This window comes from Pan troglodytes, chromosome 15 (assembly GCF_028858775.2).
Source record: "Pan troglodytes isolate AG18354 chromosome 15, NHGRI_mPanTro3-v2.0_pri, whole genome shotgun sequence".
Classification (NCBI taxonomy): domain Eukaryota; kingdom Metazoa; phylum Chordata; class Mammalia; order Primates; family Hominidae; genus Pan; species Pan troglodytes.
Window position 1 is genome coordinate 34,084,884 of NC_072413.2, and position 21,932 is coordinate 34,106,815.

The 21,932-nt window shown below is 36.8% G+C and overlaps 1 protein-coding gene across 1 annotated transcript in view; it reads left to right on the top strand.

Annotated features, from left to right (window-relative positions):
* Positions 1-21,389, top strand: part of BRMS1L (BRMS1 like transcriptional repressor) — a 45,959-nt gene extending 24,570 nt beyond the window's left edge. The window contains exons 5-10 of the mRNA XM_522994.8: positions 12,001-12,097; positions 13,282-13,365; positions 14,346-14,410; positions 15,133-15,172; positions 17,325-17,451; positions 19,786-21,389. Of these exons, the coding sequence (XP_522994.2) occupies positions 12,001-12,097; positions 13,282-13,365; positions 14,346-14,410; positions 15,133-15,172; positions 17,325-17,451; positions 19,786-19,903 (531 nt within the window). The 3' untranslated portion in view covers positions 19,904-21,389. The remainder of the gene's footprint in view (positions 1-12,000; positions 12,098-13,281; positions 13,366-14,345; positions 14,411-15,132; positions 15,173-17,324; positions 17,452-19,785) is intronic.
* The last annotated feature ends 543 nt before the right edge of the window (positions 21,390-21,932 follow it).

Below are 21,932 nucleotides of genomic sequence, written 5' to 3' on the forward strand. Positions count from 1 at the left end.
CTTGTCTATTTTTGCTTTTGTTGACGTGCTTTTTGTGTCATATCAAAGAAAGCAGTGCCAAGACCAGTGTCATGAAGCTTATCTTCTACGTTTTATTCAAGGAGCTTTACAGTTTCAGTTTTATGTTTCAGCTTTTACATTCAGCTCTTACGTTTAAGTCTTTAATCTGTTTTGATTTTATTTTTGTGTGTGTTGTACAGTAAGGGTCCAGTTTCATTCTTTTGCATGTGGATATCCAATTTTCCCAACATCATTTTATTTTTGGATTTTAACATTGATTTAATAATCTTATTTAATATACAGTTCTTACAAAAGTTGTCCCCCAAAACATCATTTAGTTTTGTTTTGTTTAGTTTTATTTTTCAACTAATCCTAGACCCACCCAAGGATCAAGCACAGAATTTGGTTTCTTGTATCTTTTGTTTCCTTCACTTCTTAGCTCCCTCTTATTTATTGCTTTGCCTTTCCTGGTCTTGACATTGTTGAAAAGTCCAGGAAGATTATCTTGGAGGTTTCACAGTCTGATTTGTCTTTTGCTTCCTCATGATTAGACTCAGATTTAATATATTTGGCAAGAATAGTTTATGGATAATGTCCTGTACTTCCCATTACCATCTGGTGGATTTGTTTCATTACAAGTTATTATTTGATCCTTTGGTTAAGGTGAAACCGCACAGGTGTCAGTCTACAGGAGAAAGGTTGAATAAACTCTGCTACATTCCTGCAATGGAGTACCATGAGGATGTAAAAAGGAATGAGGAAGATCTCTATGAATTGACATGAAGTGATTTCCAGATGTCTAAGCAAAAAAGCATGCCAAAAAAAAAAAAAAAGAGGTGTAGATACTATGCTACTCTTTAAAAAAGAGGGATAGAAATATAAATGCTTGTCTATATTGCTTGCTTATTTTTGTGAAAAGAAGTACAAAAAGCTAGTGAAAAAACCTACAGGAGACCTACAGGAGAGAGAGAGGAAGGGCAAGAAGACAGGAGGAGGATTAAGATTTCTTTTAAGAATTCCTTGGCATGTGGTTTTAATTTTTAAGCATACAAGTGTTTTTCATAGAAAATATAATAAATTGAGAGAAATAAGTGTTGGAAAGGATGTGGAGGAATGGAAACCCCTGTGTACTGTTGGTGGGAATGTCAATTGGTGCAGCCATTTTGGAAAACAGTATAGAGGTGCCTCAGAAAATTAAAAGTAGAACCACCGTATGAGCAGCAACCCCTCTTCCAGGCATACATCTGAAGAAAACGAAACCAGTAGCTCAAAGAGATATGTGCACTCCCTTGTTCATTGTAGCATTCCAACACCATCTTTTGAAAAGACCGTTTTTTTCCCATTGTGTATTCTTGGCACCGTTGTTGAAGATCGCTTGACTATACATGGATGGGTTTATTTCAGGGCTCCCTATTCTGTTCCATTGGTCTGTATGACAGTACTATACTGTTTTGATTATTGTAGCTTTGTAATATATTTTGAAATGAAGTAATGTGATGGTTCCAGCTTTGTCTTGCTCAACATTATTTTGGCTATATGGAGTCCTTTGTGGTTCCATTATGAATTTGAGGATTGTTTTTTCTATTTCTGTAAAAAATGCCACTGTCATGACAGAACATGAACCAGAAAAAAGAAAAACCCACTGCTATTATTTTTTGATGAGACAATGTCTTGCTCTATCACTTAGGCTGGAATGCAGTATCATGGTCATACCCACTGTAGCCTTAAACTCATGGACTCAAGTGATCCTCCCAAGTCAGTCTTCTAAGTATAATAGTTGGAATTACAGGCATGTGCCACCCTGCATAGCTCCAGTGGTATTTTGATAGGGGTTGTGTTGAATCCGTAAATCACTTTGAATAGTATTGATATTGTAACAATATAAGTCTTCCAATCCACGAACTCTGGTGTATTTCCATTTGTGTTTCTTTAATTTCTTTTATTGATGTTTGTCGTTTTCAATATACAAGTCTTTCAGCTCTTAGGTTAAATTTATTCCTAATTATTTTATTCCTAATTGTTTATTCCTAATTGTATTATTGTTGTGGTTGTAAATGGGATTGTTTTCTTAAATTTCTAATATCGGCCGGGCGCGGTGGCTCACGCCTGTAATCCCAGCACTTTGGGAGGCCGAGGTGGGCGGGTCACGAGGTCAGGAGATCAAGACCATCTTGGCTAACATGGTGAAACCCCATCTCTGCTAAAAATACAAAAAATTAGCCGGGCGTGGTGGCGGGCACCTGTAATCCCAGCTACTCAGGAGGCTGAGGCAGGAGAATGGCGTGAACCCGGGAGGCGGAGCTTGCAGTGAGCCGAGATAGTGTCACTGCTGTCCGGCCTGGGCGAAAGAGCGAGGCTCCGTCTCAAAAAAAAAAAAAATTTCTAATATCACCTTGTATTTCTATCAGTCTTTGCTTTATATCTGTATCTATCTATCTATATCTATATATATATAGAGAGAGAGACTTATCATTACTCACACATTTTAGAATTTTTATATCCTTCTAAAAAATGTAATATTTATCCTTTTTTAATGCTCTTCTGTCCATGTTTCAGAGACAGAAAAACATTAAAAAGGGATTTAAAAAGTCTATTTTGTCTGATAATTAAAACGGCCACCTTAGTTTTATTTGGCATGGCATTTGTCTGATACAATTTTTTTTCATTTTTTTAAAACCTTTTTTTCTGGCCTTATATTTTATGTTATCACTTTTTAAATAGCATATATCTTGATGATTTTTTAAAAATCCATTCTAACTACTTCTACTTTTTAACTGGTAAATTTAGTCCAATTACATTTATAGTGATTATAGTGATTACTTTGATGATGATGATAATGATGATTTTTTGAGACAGGGTCTCATTGTCTCTCAGCTGGAGTGCAGTGGTGTGATCATGGCTCACTGCAGCCTGTAACTCCTGAGCTCAAGCAGTCCTCTTGCCCCAGCCTCCCAAGTAGCTGTGACTACAGGTGCAAACCACCACACCTGGCTAATTAAGAAAAAAAAAAAAAAAAAGTCTTTTTGTACAGGCACAGTCTCGCTGTGTTGCCCAGGCTGGGTCTTGAGCTCCTGGGCTCAAGCGATCCTCCTGCCTCAGCCTCCCAAAGTGCTGGGATTATAGGCGTGAACCACTGTGCCCAACCCATATTTTGATATTTAATGCTAACGTATTTTGAGTTTTCCATTTGTTCTGATTTGTCCTTTTTAATTCCCTCATAACTTTTTTGGAGGGGCTAATTTATCAAGTTTTAAAAATTATGTCATAAAGTTATATCCTCTATTTCTGTTAGTGATTACCCCCATACCTTCCATTTCTATTATTTTAATAATTGCCTTAAATTTTCAGCATGCATATCTACATTAATAGAATCTAAAAATTATTAACTCTGCCCACCTTCTTACTATAAAGGACCTTAGAACCCTCTAACTCCAGTTATTCCCTCCCAAATTATAATACAAGTTATAGTTGTTCAGTATTTTAGTTCCATCTTGCTTTTTACCCTTCAAACGAGACATTATTTTGGTCTCATATAGTTAGTTCTTTTTAGGTTTATCCATATTTTATTGGTTTCTTGCTCACTGTTTTTGAGTTACAGCCCTTCCATGCAGGCTCCTTTTTGCTTCTTAAAGAACATCCTAGGCATCCCTTCACTAAGAGTCTCTTAGTGGTAAACTCAGTTTTTCTTCATCTGAAAATAGCTTTATTTAGAATAATTCTGGAAGGGAAGTTTAGGGGAATATAAGATTCTAGGATGACAGTTATTTTCTCTTAAAGTTTTTAGGATCTTACTTTCCACAGTCTGTGCTTAAGAGCAAGTCTGCAGTCATTCGTCGATAAGCTGGGTTTCCTTCTCACTGGCCGCATTTGAGCTCTTGGTTGATCTTTGGTTTTTCTGCTGTGTGTCCAATATAGATTATTTTTCTCTCTCCTGACTTGGGTTTTTTGTGCTTTGTGAACTCGTATTTTCCTTCAGTTCTGGAAATTTCTCAGCCATTATATTTTCTGATATTGTCTCTGTTCCATTTTCTCTACTTCCTTCTTCCAGAACTCCATTATCTCTTTATTCAGCAAATTATTATCTAAGGTTCTTTGCTGTCTAAGTCTACTGTTTTTTATTTCTTTCATATCTCACAGCTTATTTCCTATGTTATGATTCTGACCTAAGGCAGACTTTATTGGTAGGAATTCTGTGAGCACTGGTCAGAGGATGTAGCTCCTCAGTCTCTGCTTTTATTTCTGCTGGATTGTTTCAGCTAGACATCATGGTGTGCCACCAGCCAATGACTAATTTTGTGCTTGGGATTTCTTGGAAGGTGCAGGTAGTCTGTGTTTGAATTTCAAGTACATAGAGGTCATGCTTGAGAGGACATACTTTCAGGAAAAAGTTTTCCCCCCTCTTACTGCCTAGGCAGAGACAGACATATTTCCCTCAGGTGGATCTTTTTGGTTTACTTTTACATTGTAGTCCTTCGGGGCTTTGTGCAGAGATCCCAGTTCCAGTTCCCTATTCTGCTTAGACCCAGGACCTTTCTCTGTTTCCCAGATAGCCCTGAAAAGCATGCCTCTAGGTTATTGATACCAGCAGATTCCTTTAAGGAAGCCACAGCTTCATCAGGTTAACATGCTGGTTTCTAGCTCCTTGTTGATTTTGGGTCCTTGGGGATATCCCTTATTTTCTTATTTTTTTGTAGAGATGGGGGTCTTGCTCTGTTGCCCAGGCTGGTCTTGAATTCCTGTTCTTCAACAATTCTCCCACCTCAGCGTCCCAAAGCATTAGGATTACAGGTGTGAGCCATGTGTCAAGCCACAACTTAATTTTCTTAGAGTTTAAGAATATCTTTAAAAGGGTGTTTGTGGTGTTTTATCCAGGAAATCTATCTAGGTGTGTTGGGTATCTAGTCCACTGTATTGTAAGAAGCAGAAGTCAACAAGTAGTATTTTTATTTAAACACATTGGTCTTCTTCTCTTCTATCATTTTTCAGCTTTGAAAGCCATAGAGATGCTAAATATTAACCGAAATTTCTTCTATTAATAGTTTAGTTGTGGCCTGACATTTTTATGTCTAACATGTTAATCTGACATTTTTATGTTTAACATGTTAATCTGTTTTAAATCATCTATTATATAATTAATCTGAAGATACCAGTAGTTCAAAGACATTCTAGATAGAGGAAATGAAGCAGGGTGAAAGCTAACCTATCTTTAAAATGCTATATATTTTATATTTACTCTGTCATTTTAATCCTTTCAACAACATTATGGAATAGGAATTATCTTGATTTTATGAGTGGGTTAACTGAGGCTAATAGATGTTGAGTAATTTGCTCAGGGTCACACAATTAATGAGCAGCAGAACCAGGATTGAAATCCTTTGATCTTTCTACTCATTCATGCAGTTTACCATTTAATCTGAATGTCATTATTCAGGGCTTTTTATCTGCTTATTCTTTTGTTCTTACGTTAGACTCATATGGAAATAATTCTGCAAGGCAAGGGAAGTGGAAAGAAGGAAGACACCCTGCCAATTGTCAGAATAAAAGTTTGTTTAGCAGCAGATAGAGAGGAGGGGCAGGACCAGAGACTGGACATGTTCACACAGGCATGCATACAGAAAGTGTCCCCAAAACCACAGGGGCAAGAGGCAGCAGATGGTTTGTATCAAATTAAGGAAGGAAATCACATGTATAGAATATGACAATGTGCCAGACACTAAAACAGGTGGAGATGCTTTATTTAGGTTATCTCAGTTAAGCCTCACCACAGGGCTTGAGATATGACTATTAAGATCTGACGGCAGGTGGTAGCAAGGTCTCAGAAGCCTTCAGTGTTCATGTTAGGATTCAGGTTCTTGAGAAAATTGCTGAAAACTATTCGGGGTTCTGATCTTTTGGTTGTTTATTCACTTAATTTTTTTCTGATTATGACATTAGTAAATGTCTGTCAAGAAATAAGTCTAAAGAAAGATAAAATCAAGTATAATCTTCCAACCAGAGGTAATCACTGTTAATAAGTATGTACATTTTTTTGGGGGGGGGGGTTTGTTTTTGAGACAGAGTCTTGTTCTGTCACCCAGGCTGGAGTGTAGTGGCGCGATCTTAGCTCACTGCAAACTCTGCCTCCCAGGCTTAAGCTATTCTTGTGCCTCAACCTCCTGAGTAGCTGGGATTACAGCAGGCGTCTGCCACCACACTGGCTAATTTTTTGTATATTTAGTAGATACAGGGTTTGCCATGTTGCCCAGGCTGGTCTCAAACTCCTGGCCTCAAGTGATCCTACCGCCTCAGCCTGGCCTATTTTTTAAAAAACTAGCTAGTATGATTTTGAATCTACTATTTTCGTATCCTAACTTATTTTCTCTTTTAAAAAATTTGTTGTGGCCGGGCACGGTGGCTTATGCCTGTAATCCCAGCACTTTGGGAGGCCAAGGCGGGCAGATCACTTGAGGTCAGGAGTTTGTGACCAGCCTGGCCAATATGATGAAACCCCGTCTGTACTAAAAATAGAAAAATTAGCTGGGCGTGGTCACACCCGCCTGTAATCCCAGCTACTTGGGAGGCTGAGGCAGGAGAATTGCTTGAACCTGGGAGACGGAGGTTGCAGTGAGATGAGATCATGCCACTGCACTCCAGCCTGGGCGACAGAGCAAGACTCCGTCTCAAAAAAAAAAAAATATATATATATATGTGTGTGTGTGTGTGTGTATATATATATATTTTTTTTTTGTTAGCAGGTAATGTGTGTATATATTTTTGAAGGCATAGCCTTATAATTTATAATGAAAAACAGCAGTCTTCTGTCCTATTTTTAAATTCTGTATCCCAGTGGCAATTATATTTCTAACTTGTGTATCAGTTGCTTCTGGAATTTACCCTCATATTCCTTTCTTAAAAAAAAATTTTTTTTTATAGAGATGGGGGTCTTGCTATATTGCCCAGCTGGTTTTGAACCCCTGGCCTCAAGCGATCCTCCTGTTTTGGCCTCCCAAAGTGCTGGAATTATAAGTGTGAGCCACTGCGCCTGGCCCTCGTATTTCTAAATAAAGCAGTTTTAGACATTATCTATTGGTTTCCTATTATGGAAGCTGAGGATTTTTCTGTTTCATTCTTCTAATACTGTTGTGTTACAGTTTTTGTTTTAAATTATAAATATTGTTTACTGAGTCAAGAGTTACATTATGTTTAAAATTTTTCTTGTGTATTTTTTTAAACTTTGGAATTAATAATTGCTTCATTTATTGTTTGTTAGTTTTCTCTGTGTTTATCAATTCTTCCCACAGACCTTAGCAGATCTATGAGGGCCTCCTAATGCTGTTTTTTTTTTTTAATTAAGCTAAACATGTACAGTTGTATTGATTTTTCATGAAGCCTGAGTATTCCACAAAATAAAGAGCATGTTACCTAATGGACTCAAGAAAAGTAAAAAAAAAAAAAAAAAGCCCTGGACCTCTCATAAGTTTTCAACTGTATGAAGATTTAAACTCCTGTCCAGTAAAGGTCAAAACTGCTTCTCGTTTTAAAGTTAGGTGTAAACAGTGTCTTCTGATGACTTCTAGAATGACCTAGAAAACCCCCTCATATTTGCTTCTTTCAGACACTGAAGTCCTAATGCTGTTTTCTCTGCGATCAAACGCATCAGATAATCCATCAGCCTCATTTTCTTCTGAAGGGCTCCCTCCTGGAAGCAACCCCTCTATCCCTCGTGTCCGCTATCCTCCTGCTCCATCTTTCATTTGGAGGCCAGCTGCATCTGTCTTCTTGGGGCATCTCTTTACCAGCAACCTGGATGTCCCCTTCACCTCTCCTCTGCTAGCATCTTATTTTCTCCTTAAGTTTGGTAGAGTGTATCTTTCAGTAGCATCCTGACAAAGGATTTCTAGAAGTTAGTTTTTTGAGATTTCTTGTATTGCTTGTCTATTGCTTTATAATTAATTACTCCAAAACTTAGTGGCTTAACACAACAATACACATTTATTATTTTGCAGTCTCAGTGGCCAGGAATTTGGGAGCAACTTAGCTGGATGGTTCTGGCTCAGGGAATCCCAAGAAGTTTCAGTGAAGATATCAGCCAGGGATGCAGTCATCTCAAGGCTTGATTGGAGGCTGGAGGATCCGCTTCTAAGGTGACTCACTCGCAGGCTGGCAAGTTGTTGCTGGTTCTTGGTGAGAAGCCTTAGAGAACCCATGTGAGAACATGGGCCTCTCCACAGGCTGATTGAGTGTCCTCATAACCTGGTACTCAGGTTCTTCCAGACTTAGTGATCCAAGATAGCAAGACAGAGGTGACTGTTTTTATGGCCTAGATTTCTGCCACATTCTGTTCACTAGAAGTCAGTTGCTACATCTTACCCTTTTTTTTTTTTTTTTTTTTGAGATGGAGCCTTGCTTAGTCACCCAGGCTGGAGTGCAGTGGTGCAATCTCGGATCGCTGCAACCTCCACCTCTTGGGTTCAAGTGATTCTCCTGCCTCAGCCTGCCGAGTAGCTGGGATTACAGGTGCCTGCACCACGCCCGGCTTATTTTTTCCTTTTTTGTAGTAGAGACTGGGTTTCACCATGTTGGCCAGGCTGGTCTTGAACTTGTGACCTCAAGTGATCCGCCAGCCTCAGCCTCCCAAAGTGCTGGGAGTACAGGCGTGAGCCACCGTGCCTGGCCCATCCTACCCGTATTCAAGAAAGAGTATTAGTCTCTACCATTTGAAATTAGGAGTATCAAAGGATTATTGGACATGTTTTAAAACCACCACATCTTTCCTGTCTGAAAACATCTTGACGCTCACACTTAAGAATATGGAATTCTAGATAGAAATCATATTTCCTCAGAATTTTGAAGGCATTGTTCCATTATCTTCTAGCTTCCAGCATTGCTTTTGTAAAGTCTCTTACCATTTTGATTCCTGATCCTTTGTACATGACCTGTTTTCTTCCTGAATACTTTTAGGATCTTCTCTTTATTCTTGTCTTGGTATTGTGGGATTGTGAGATGATGTGCTTTGATGTGGTCTTTTTTCGTTCATTGTGCTGGATACCCAGAGGAACTTTTGATTTTATGTATTTATTTATTTGAATTTTTTTTTAAAAAGACAGAGTCTCGCTCTATTGCCCAGGCTTGAGTACAGTGGTGCAATCATAGCTCATTGCAGCCTCCAACTCCTGGGCTCAAGTAATCCTCCTGCCTCAGTTGCCTGAGTAGCTGGGACTACAGGCCCACGCTGCCATGCTTAGCTAATTTTAAAAAATATTTTGTAGAGATGGGGTCTCACTGTGTTGCCTAAGCTGGTCTCAAACTCCTGGGCTCAAGTGATCCTCCTGCCTCCGTATCCCAAAGTGCTGGAATATAGGTGTGTGCCATTGTGCCTGACCAGATGAACTGTTTAATAAAAAAATTCGTATCTTCAGTTCTGGGAAATTTCTTATATATTGTTTCTTTAATATTTTCTTTTAGCTTTCATTTTATAAATTTAATCCTTTAGTCCATTTACTTTTATTTGTAATGTAAATTATGTATAATGTAAAGCAAAAAATATTCAGGATATAGTTAAAATCATTTTTCTTTTTTTTTGAGACAGAGTCTTGCTCTGTCACCCAGGCTGTAGTGTAGTGGCATGATCTCGGCTTACTGCAACCTCCACCTTCTGGGCTCAAGCGATTCTAGTGCCTCAGCCTCCTGAGTAGCTGGGATTACAGGTGTCTACCACCATGTGTGGATAATTTTTTTGTATTTCTGGTAGAGTAGACAATGAGGTTTCACCATGTTGGCCAGGCTGGTTTTGAACTCCTGACCTCAAGTGATCCACCTGCCTTAGCCTCCCAAAGTGCTAGGATTACAGGCATGAGCCACCGTGGCTGGCCTAAACTCATTTTTCTCTTGTCATTTATTGTCAGATTCCCAGATGATTTAAAAAGTCACCTTTGTCATTTCCGCATAGCCAGAGTCTGTTTCTAAGTTTTAAAATTCTATTCTGCATTTTTTTTATTCCAGTGCAGTATGCTTAAAAAAAAAAAAAAAAAAAAACTATTGTAGCGTTTTAATGGGTCACTCTCTGATAGTAGCCTATGAAAATCTTCCAGGGCTCCAGTCCTGATAGAAGTTGAGAATTGTGAGGTATGTTAAGTCAGGGAACTGCCAAAGAGGAGTTGGTTCTGAATACAGGTCAGTGTGAGGTCGGTACAATAATGGAAGCTTGGGGCCACTTTCCTGGGACTTTTTAAAGCTCTCCTGATGAGAAACAGCATAGGCGTCAGCCTGGGAAAGGGGTTATTAGTGAGCAGGATCAGTAAGTCTAGATGTGAAGACCAGAGGGATGTGGGATCTTGAGACCAAACCTATACTTATGAGTAGTATTTTTTTAAAAACCAAAGTAACTATTGAACATAGAAACCTCCACAGCCACCAAAGCAAGAGAGTTAGCCCCCTTCTTTTCCAGGTATCTTCTAGCTGTTCCATTAGGGCTTCATTTTCCCTTCAGGGGAGGTTTTTGAGTGTCTTGAGAAGCTGGAGAAAAGGGAGAGAACTTTCCAAGAAAAAGAAAGAGAAATAAGAATGAGAATGGATTCATGGCAGTTTAAAGTATACTTCTGATATCTTTAGAGATGCCTTCAATGCTTCAAACATTTCAGTTTCATTGTGGCTTTTTAAAAAATAATAAAGAATGATTAGTGGATTTTTAAAAGAATTTCTGCTTGGCCTAATTTGTCAATAGGAAGAAAAGAGAATACACCAATTAAATGTTCATATCCTTAAGAGCAAAAGGCTTATCACTCCAGCTCTGCATTTAGAGTCATCTTTGGTTGGGGAGATTGGATCTATTTATAGCTGCTACCACGGTCTTGTGGAGGGGGACTGCTCTCCCTTTTTCTCTGATATTTTCCGAGTTTTGCAGCACAATATAGATAAAGCTGGAATATTTCATAAGACTTTACTAAAGGCAAGGAACAAGCAAAAGGAAGTAAGCAGAGAGAACAGCATGCAATGAAACCATGTTTGATATGAAATCTAGTTTTAGTTTTCAGCTTTGCTTTCTCCTTAGCACCTGGCTTGCCTCAAATTTGTAAGCCATCTTTTCCCTGACACTCAGGAAACCCTTCAAGCATGTATAATTTCTAAATTTCAGACTCAAGAGAGAGGGCTTCATGATTGACACCAGGAATGCAGCCTACATGGGTGTGGCCTGTGTTTTCTACATGTAGTCATATCCAACTATATCCCAATAGCTTCCGCAAGACAGTCATATCTGCTATATCCAATTATCTAATATCCTTCACTAGAGGTAAACATGTGGCCATAGGTTTTTTTGTGTAATTGATCTTTATATATTATGTACATTTTATGGCTTTTTAAATTAGGGCTACAGTATAATTAAAAACATGGACTAGAGCTAGTAGACCTAGGTTCTAGTCTATTTGCCAGTCTTGTATGTTTTAGCAATTCAATCTGTCTATGGTTTTGTAGAAAGATTTGGATATGATTAGTCTGTAATTTTATAATTTAGACTATAATTGAATTATTTTAAATAATCATAAAATTTGTACTTGAATCTTTCTCTTTGCCTATTTTAATATGATGCTGAGATATTAGTGAGGCATAATGACCCAATTATTATTCCTGTGAGAAAATATGATCCATTTTATAACGATATACTTTATAGGATAAGTTTTCCATGATGGTGACAGATGGGACCTACTTAAATTTAAAAGGGGCCATAGGGGTTTGCTATGAGTTTTTTATAAAGTAAATATTTACCTCTAAATGTACATCACACATAATTTAGATGTTCTTATACAGAATGTAATTGCATGTAGTTAAATCTATGTATAGATTCTATATTTTCTAGTTTTATTTCTTTCATGTATTTGACATTTCTTCTTTAAAATTTTTAATTGAATTGAAAAAGCAAACAAAAGCATCATATATTAAAGTACTTTAAGTTATTTGGTACTCTTAGTTAAGATACACCCATTTTTTTCTTTCTACTTAAGTATAATCTGTTTTTCTCCCCAGAGTGAAAAGCTGTTGCTATATGATACAGTCCAGAGTGAACTAGAGGAGAAGATAAGAAGGCTTGAAGAGGATAGGCACAGCATTGATATTACCTCAGGTAAGGAGAATGATATGATTGTGATGTTTGAGTGGCACCAAACCTTTGGTTTACTATAGTGTCTTATCGTATCTCAGTCTTCTAATATTAATATTATGTAAATGAAATGTCCCAGCAAAGGAGAAAAGGGGAAGAGCTCTAAAGTGATGGTGATTATATTGTTATTGTAATTTGAATTCACACTTTAGAAAGATGTAAAAAATGGAGCACATGACAAGGGACGAAACAGAAGTATGACAGGAACCTACTGGCAGAATAGTGTCAGGGCTGGGTGTGGTGCTGCACATCTATATCTATAGTCCCAGCTCTGCAGGAGACTGAGGCGGAAGCATCCTTTGATCCCAGGAGTTCAAGATTGCAATTGCAGTGAGCCATGATGGCGCCACTGCACTCCAGACTGGGCAATCTTGTCTCCAAAAAAAAAAAAGAATAGTATTGGAAATTAGCTATAGTATATGTTTTTCCTTGTAAGTCTTGAAAGACTGTCATGTGGAAGAAGGAATGAAAACCTTTTTGACATCATACAAGGTAGGACAAACTGATAGAAGTTATAGGGAGGTGGATTTTTGTTTCAGAAAAAGGAATAACTTATTAATGATTAGATTAGTCCAGTGTGAAATTGGCTTTTTCAGGGTATTACAGAAAGGTTTTCTGCATTGAGTGGAAGGTCTACTAGGTTATCCTACAGTTCTTGAGTATATATTACTTTATCTGTTATAAAGTTTAGTTCTCTATAGGGTAGGCATGGTGGAGTCAGATAAGCTTAGCTCTAGTGCCAGTGCTCCCTCACCTACTAGTCTGGTGACCATGGACAGTTACTTCACTTTTCTAAATCAGTCTCCTTGTCTGTAAAAGGAAAGTAATAAGAATACCTACCTCAGTGGTAGCTTTGGGGATTAGGTGAGACAATGCATGTAATATACATTTTACAAAGTGCATGACAATATGGTAATCAGTTCTTAGTCATGAAGTGCCAAATTGATTTTTGCTTTAATAAAGGCAGAGGAAAACTTAAACACGTAGTGCTCATGAAATTATGTACAGCTTAATCTATATATACCCAGCTGCCAATGAAGTTTTTTACGTTTTTACATGTAACTAAATAGCCACCATAAAATTAGAGTCTTTTTTCCTCCTTTGTTCACCAGAAACCCACTAATACTTAATCTTTATTTACCTGCCAGAGCTGTGGAATGATGAGCTTCAGTCAAGAAAAAAGAGGAAAGATCCTTTCAGTCCTGACAAAAAGAAGCCAGTTGTTGTTTCAGATATCCTTTTCCAAATTTTCTGTTTTTTTTTTCTTGATGTGCGTTTTTCCATTGTGCATGCCTTTATAACTTTTATTGTAAACACTGACTTTATTTGCATGATCCTGTAATAAGCAAAAGATGATTTATTTATAAAACCGATTGAAGACAGAGGATATAGTGTATACTTTAGGTCAGGAGAGGTGGCAGAGGAGAAGAAATTCAATCATGATCTCAACTTTGAAAATTAATGTGACTTGTCGTTCACCAAGGGCTTTGATGTGAAACAGTCGTTTAGTATACAGTATGATTGTTTAATTCTCATGTGTACTTTTTTTTTCTTTTTGAGACAGGGTCTCACTGTGCCACCTAGGCTGGAGTGCAGTGGCACAATCATGGCTCACCTTAGCCTCAACCTCTCGGGCTCAGGTGATCCTCCCACCTTAGCCTCCCAAGTAGCTGGGACTACAGGCACGTGCCACTCGCCTGGCTAATTTTTGTATTTTTTGTAGAGATGGGGTTTTGCCGTGTTGCCCAGGCTGGTCTTGAACTCCTGGGCTTAAGCCCGCATTGGCCTTCCAAAGTGCTAGGATTGCAGGCATGAGCCACTGTGCCTAGCCTCGTATACTTTTTAAAAACATTTTTAAATGTTTCCAAAATTGGAGTGTAAATTAATACGTATATTCAGTTTCGGAATTCTCTATGGTACCATCCCTCTACCCCCATCTTTTCCCCTCCACCTTAAAAACCAGTGATTGTGTTAGTGATGTATATTACAATCAATGATATCATGGAATTAAAGGCATGTAGTTATGACATCAGAAGTACTAGACTGTATTTATGCTGGTACTAAGTGGTTTGAAGAATAATTTGAAGTCAGAATTTAGGATGCCAAAGCATTATGCTCATAAATCATCGTTCCATTTTCTGAAACGTAGTACTTTGGAAATATAATTCAAAGTGTGATATTCTTACAGCTAAATTGACCTTGACTATTCAACGTCCATATATAGTTTATATGCTACAAGATCTTGATATTCTTGAAGACTGGACAACAATTAGGAAGGTATGATTAATGAGCAGTGGAACACAAGTATGTTTTTATAGTCTACTTTTTAAGATTCTATGTTTTTTTTGTTAGTACATCAAAATATTATTGTAAATATGCTTTGCTTTTGCAACATTTTTCTAAGGCAATTTAATACTATTACAGATAGCAGTGAACTATAAGGATATTTTAAGAGTTAGAGACATGTCAGCAGTTTGATTGTATTTTTTCTATAATAATGTAACTAATAATTTATGGAAAAGTCCAAAAAACATTTATTTAGTCTGCCCAAAAATAATAACATCACCATCTGTGCCTAGTCCTTTGGCTGGTCCTGGCTTATAGAAAACACTTGATAAATATTTGTTGAACAAAAGAACATTTGAACCCTTATGTGTCTTGCATCCTATCATTAAACATTCAAGAATCATAGGCTTTTCTTTTCTTGCCTGAAAGTGGAGGCTTGTTTTCCATATTACATTTTTTCATTTTTGTAAATTTCTTAGTTGAGAATTAGAGATTATTTCAGGTATTGAAAACACCTCTAGGAGAAATTGTTATCCCTCATATTCTTTATGGTCTTAGACATTAAAAATTTGTTAGAGCAGCTAATGGTTATACTTTACTGTCTTTGTTATGGAGTTAATCAGTAATATTGTATATATTAAATAGATACCAAAATATATTTTCAGTCTGAACTCAGTCTTCTTTCTTCTTTTTTTTTTTTTTTTTTAATTAAGGCAATGGCTACATTGGGGCCACACAGAGTGAAAACGGAACGTAAGTCATTTAGTCTGAGTTGGGAAATATTCTCTTTGGAGACTTGTTGAATCAGGGTTGTTAAATCATCTACGTACTAAAGAACTCTCGAATCAGTGGTTTTATTTCATCAGTGAACACCGTGCCTGAAATTATGAGGAATTCTTCTGGAATCATTGCTTCACGTAAAAGTTTCAAAATTTCTGAATGTGGTATAATTCTTTCAGTGTTCAGCTACATTCTTATTGCTAATAATGGATCAGTAACTCAAAAAAGTATTTATGCAGTGTTTTTTATGGGCTCTGTCATTCTATAGGGGAGGTATTTGGAATTTGTGGATTGGCTTCAGAGATTCTGTGAATCCTCTGAAATTATGTGCAAAATTCTGCGTGTGCATTTTCTGAGGAGAGAGATCAGAATGCTGATATGCCTTAGTAAAATTCATATCAAGTTACACTTCCTTGATTTTTTTTTTTTGAAAGTCTAAAATCACTGCCAAAATGTGATGGTGTTTAGGATAAGTTTCTCTGTTTCTGCCTTCTTTCACTATAGGTGAGATTTCCTAATCCTTCTAAGGACAATGAAGCTAGACTAAAAAGAAAAACATATTTGAAATACTTAGGAAAGGAATTTCTAGTCACATTTAAACAGCTTAAGTAATCGATAAGAGACCAATTTCTGTTTAGGCTGGGCATGGTGGCTCACGCCTAGCATGATCCCAGCAATTTGGGAGGCTAAGGCAGGAGGATCACTTGAGCCCAGGAGTTTGAGACCTGCCTGGGCAAGATGGCAAGACCCCATCTCTACAAAAAAATACAAAAATTAGCCAGGCTTGGCGGTGTGTACTTGTAGTCTCAGCCTCTTGGGAGGCTGAGGTGGGAGGATCACCTGAGCCCTGGAGGTCGAGGCTCCAGTGAGCCATGATCACAACACTACACTGGGCAACAGAGCAGGATTCCATCTCTAAGAAAAAAAAAATTGCATTTTATTTTTAACCCAATGATTCCTTTAAACTTTTTATTTTGTGAGGAAATTGCAGCAGTATTTGCCCTGGGGAATTAACTGCCAGAGCAGCTGCCTAGACCTGTAGAGCAGTGGTTCTTAACATTTTTGGGTAATAGATTGCTTTTGAGAATCTCATTATCATAGTTGAGTGTGTCTCCCTCCCACTCTTATCTTCAGCATTGTATCCTATTAGTTTTACTCATAGCACTTCACTCAATTTGTACTTTTTAATTTTGTCTATCTCCTGACTGGATTGTAAGCTCCACAAAGGCTAGAACCATATCTCTTTTGGTCGCAGTTTTTTCCCCAGCATACTTCCTTGTGTATAGGAAGTGTTCAGACAACATTTGTTGAATGAATGAATGAATGAATGAATGAATATACCCGATGGTATTTTAGGCCCTGAGAATACAATGGTAAAAGAAATAATGGATCTCCTGGAGCCTCTTTAGGGGAGGTGGAATCATATATATGTAGATAAACAGTTAAGAAGATAGTTACAGATTATAATAATTACTCTAAAAGAACTGTGCAGTTGATATAACAATTAGCTGAGGAGTGGGTAGAGTAGTTAGGGAAGACCTCTCAGGAGCTGACATTTGAATGACTTCATGGTATGCTTTTGACACTGTGTTTCCATAAAAAAGATTTTTTTTTCCTGTATGAGTTATCTGACTAATGCCAGATGATTTCTGGAATTTAAAAATAGAAGTTGTACTTAGGACATTTCCTTTTTAGAATTAAAAGCCTGGGGAATGCTTGGAACATGTATTAAACTCTGCTTCTTTCGGTATATCAGATGCCTGCAGGGGAAAAAATAAAAAGTATAATTTTCAATTGAAATATGGCAATTGATATTTTAAATACTACTTAAAATTCACACTAGTAATTGATAACATACCTGCTTCCCCTTCTGGTACTTAATTAGTCAATTGATGATTTATTGTTCATTGTTTAGCTTTGTTTAGTAGTTATATTAAAAACTTAGTGATTATGTAAAAGAATGTAAGGAATAAATCTTTTTATTACATTTTAGGTTTGTTATTTAAGAAATATTTTTAGGCCTTTTTTACATATGCATGGATTGATGTTAATTGTTAATGTTCTGACCCTTTGTTCTTCTGACAGTGTTTTATTAATATAACAGTTTTTGAACTGATCCCTTTAGCACCTGTGAAACTGGAAAAACATCTGCACAGTGCTAGATCTGAAGAGGGAAGACTATATTATGATGGTGAATGGTATATACGTGGACAAACAATATGTATTGATAAAAAAGATGAATGTCCTACAAGGTAAAAAAGCCTTTGTTATTTCAGTGTTGCTCAGTATTGTCATTTACAACATTGTTGTCAGTGAAATATTTCCTGCCTCCATAGTGTACCTATATCATTAGTTGCTTGTGGATCCTTTTTTCACTTGACATATGGCTTGATTACATGTGTGTACAGCAGTGTTAATATGTATGAACCAGACTTCATATTAAGTTTATGAACACAAACTTTAATGCAAGTAGAAATGTTGAAATTATTTAGCCAGGTAGCTGATCCTGTTTCTTAATTCTTTTAGTAGGTGAATCGTTAGGATCGTGCTATAATGACCCTTAAACCTGACTATTATGAATTTTTGGTGGACCTAATAATCTTTAACTTTTTTGGATGTGTTACAATATTTTAGATAAAAAGAATTTGTATCAATTAGAGTAGGAAATAAATGGAAAATTAATAAAACCCTTACGATTAATAGTAATTAAAGTATAATCTAGGGCTGGGTGCAGTGGCTGACATCTGTAATTCCAGCACTTTGGGAAGCCAAGGCAGGATTGGGTGAGGCCAGGAGTTCAAGACTAGCTTGGACAACTTGGCAAGACCCTGTCTCTACAAAAAATAAAAAAATTAGCCAGATATGGGGGTGTGTGCTTATAGTCCTAGCTGCTTGGGCAGGAGGATCGCTTGAGCCCAAGAGTTTGAGGCTGCAGCAAGGTATCATTTCACCACACCATTGTACTCCAGGCTGGGCAACAGAGTGAGACCTTGTCTCTCTAACAACAACAACAACAACAACAACAAACAACAACAACAACACAGTGTAACTTGAAAACTGCCTTTTAAAAGTCCTAGTAATATGTCTAGGCTTAAATAAAGTTTATATAACTATTTGTATAGCCTTCTAAGTTTTATCTGGTTGTGACCTTTTGAAAATATTGTTAATCATCTTTCATTCTCCAGTAGTGTAGGATTTAATTCTCAGAGTAGTAAACTTCTGTGGTAACAAAATATGGTTTTGTAGGTGTCAGTGGTAAATAAAACAACTTGAGTTTAGTCTACAGTATGCATTTTCCAAATACAGCGGTTTTAATTGTAAGATAATTTTGTCTTTAAATTTTTAGGATTCCAGAAACATTGTGTATAATAACTTTTCTTATAGAAGCTCATTGAACTACTAGTTTATATATGATACTCCTGGATTCTTCTGTTTATGTTATTGTTTTTGAGATATTTTACTACTACTTAGCATAAAAGTTGTTTAAAAAGAGATGAGGCCAGGTACAATAGCTCTTTCCTGTAGTAATTCCAGTACTTGGGAAGGCCAAGGCAGGAGAATCACTTGAGCCAAGGAGTTTGAGACCAGCCCTAGCTGGTCTCTTTGTAGAGAACCCTGTCTCTACAAAGTAAACAAATTATCCTTAGTCCCAACTACTCAGGCTGAGATGAGAAGATCACTTGAGCCTGAGAGGTTGAGCCCTGATTGTGGCCCTGCATTTTAACCTGGGTGACAGAGAAACCCAGTCTCACAAAAAAAAAATTCCTATTCACTCTTTAAAAAATAAATAATTAGGCCGGGTGCAGTGGCTCACACCTGTAATCCCAACACTTTGGGAAGCCGAGGAGGGTGGATCACAAGGTCGGGAGTTCAAGACCAGCCTGGCCAATATTGTGAAACCCCGTCTCTAGTAAAAATACAAAAATTAGCCAGGCATGGTGGCACGTGCTTGTAGTCTCAGCTACTTGGGAGACTGAGGCAGGAGAATCACTTGAACCGGGGAGGTGGAGATTGCAGTGAACTGAGATTGCGCCACTGCATTCCAGCCTCGGCGACAGAGTGAGACTCTGTCTCAAAATAAATAAACAAAAAATAAATAATTAAAAAAAGAATAAAATACAAATCTATTTAAAGAATAGCTCTTTTTATGTAAAGATTAGTAATGTAAAAAAAATTGGTATAAGTACCGTAGATGGTTTGACATTAGGAATTAGAGATTAGTATTTGAAAGATACTGACATGAGTTACAAGTATAATACCATATATGTAGCGCTTTTAGCTCCAGTTTTTTTTTTTTTTAAAAGAGGTGGGGTGGGGATGGAGTAGGAAGAATGTGCTTTTAATAGTTCTAATAGAAAGTAAATTTTACGAACTCTATTAAGAAAAGAAGGATGATCTGCTGTGTTGCTGAATGTGATATTTTTGGCAGCATGTACTGCTGATATGCAGCATTCTGGTAAATGACATTTATATACCTGAGTCTACTGTTGTAGGCCAGTTTATTTTGGTTTTATATAGGTAATAATCTAAAATGAATTGAGGAGACATTGTAATTCATTCATTCATTCTTTTTTTTTTCTTTTTAGTGCTGTAATTACAACAATTAACCATGATGAAGTTTGGTTTAAGAGGCCTGATGGAAGCAAATCTAAGCTTTACATTTCACAGCTACAGAAAGGAAAATATTCAATTAAACATTCATAATCATGATTTAAGTGTTATCTAAATTTACCTTATTAGTGTTACCAAATGTAAGTGCCATGAGAGTAAAAAAATGTATTCAATAACTTAATATTCTCACTGAATCATGAGAGAATGTGTATTTGTAGGTAGTACTCTAAATAGATCTCGTTGATATGTTATTAAAAGAAACAGTAATAAAAATTTTATCACGATCCTTACGTTGATTTGCCTCTTAGGTCTGATGACCAATAGGTATTCTGTATATGGTAGGGGTTTCTTTCTAAACATTTTTCTTTGGTTTTAAAAAAAGTTATGCAAATTTGTCTTATCTTTAGTAAACTATGACTACATTTATCTGCAATTTTTAAAATTTTCCATATCTTTGTCATTCACTGTGTGTTTGTAAATAAGGCCGATAAAATGTTTCCTATAAATGGTTTGTACTAGTACATTAGTGTTAAACCAGAACTGAAATTTAAACATATATATATATGAGGATGTATATATGGCATCATCAGCTTATTTAGAACTGATGGCCATACCTTACAATCTTGTTTTACCCAAAATTAAGCTATTGGGTTTGAAAGCTAAAAGGAGCACTTTTGTAGAATAGCAACTTTTCTTTTCCTCTTTCTTGATTGTATGGTGGGGTGGTGACCTATTTTTACAAATTATACCTAATGAGTAAAATTAGTGTAAAGTGATAACATGCTTCTACCTGTATTTCTAGTGACCCTTTAGCGGCAGGTATTTATACCTGGTATTTATGATGCAGTATATAAGTGGTGAACAATAACTGACAGTATTGTGCTTGCTGTACATGTCTGGTCTTTTGAAACAGATTTTAGTAAGCATTTTCCAGAGGTAAAACTGTGTCCTTATTCTAATTTTATTCCTAGGGCAAAGTAGACAGGGATTATTTCCTTGAATCTATTTCCAAATTAATATTTTTTTCTTTGGTATTTCTACACTTTAAGGCCATTTGGTGCAATTTAGAAAGTGTTGGCCTCCCTTCCGCTAGCCACATTCAGAATTAACTTCCAAAACCTCAGGAACAGTACAAAGAATTGAAACCCTCAATATGGCAGCACAGCCGGCTGTAGTGTATATTTAGGGTACACCAAATCAAGTATTCCTGGTGGTCTTGTGCACTTTAATTTCTGTTACAATGAGTTAAGAGGATGAGGAAGAAATCTACTTATTAACACTTACTGCAGAAATATCTGCATTATTCCGTTTGTTTTCTTATTATTTTACCTCTCCAAACATCTTCCTGTGCAGATCACTACTTCATAGTTGCCATATTTTAAAACACTTAACTGCTGAAATTCAGTGTCAGCAAAGTGATATTACATTGTTCTGATTCTAATTAACCTTAGCAAATGTACATAATGTCAAAACCCAATAGTATTTGACAGTACTTATGTATACAATGTTTGATAAGCATTTTTAATAAGATTTGTATTTTTAAATTTAGTATATAATAAAAAGATGTGTTTGAGTGTGATTTGTAGTGTCTTGGATTACTTATGTGTATTTAGTTCTTTTTATAACCTATCCACTTCTAAGAAAGAGTTGAATTGGTTTACGTTAATAGATATGGAGTAGGCTGGGTGCAGTGGCTCATACCTGTAATCTCAGCACTTTCTGGGGTATATTTAGATGTTCAAGACAGCTAAGTTATACTTAATTTTAAAATATACGCATATGTGTTGTACTTTGATTAAAAGGTACTGTATAAGTTAATGAATTTCTAAATAGAAAATCTTTATTTTTTTATTTTTATTTTTTGAGATGGAGTCTCGCTCTGTCACCCAGGCTGGAGTGCAGTGGCACGATCTTGGCTCACTGCAACCTCTGCCTCCCAGGCTCAAGTGATTCTCCTGCCTCAGCCTCCTGAGTAGCTGGGATTACAGGTGTGCACCATCACACCTGGCTAATTTGTATATTTTTAGTAGAGACGGGTTTTTGCCATGTTGGCCAGGCTGGTCTCAAACTCCTGACCTCAGGTGATCCGCACACCTTGGCCTCCCAAAGTGCTGGGATTATA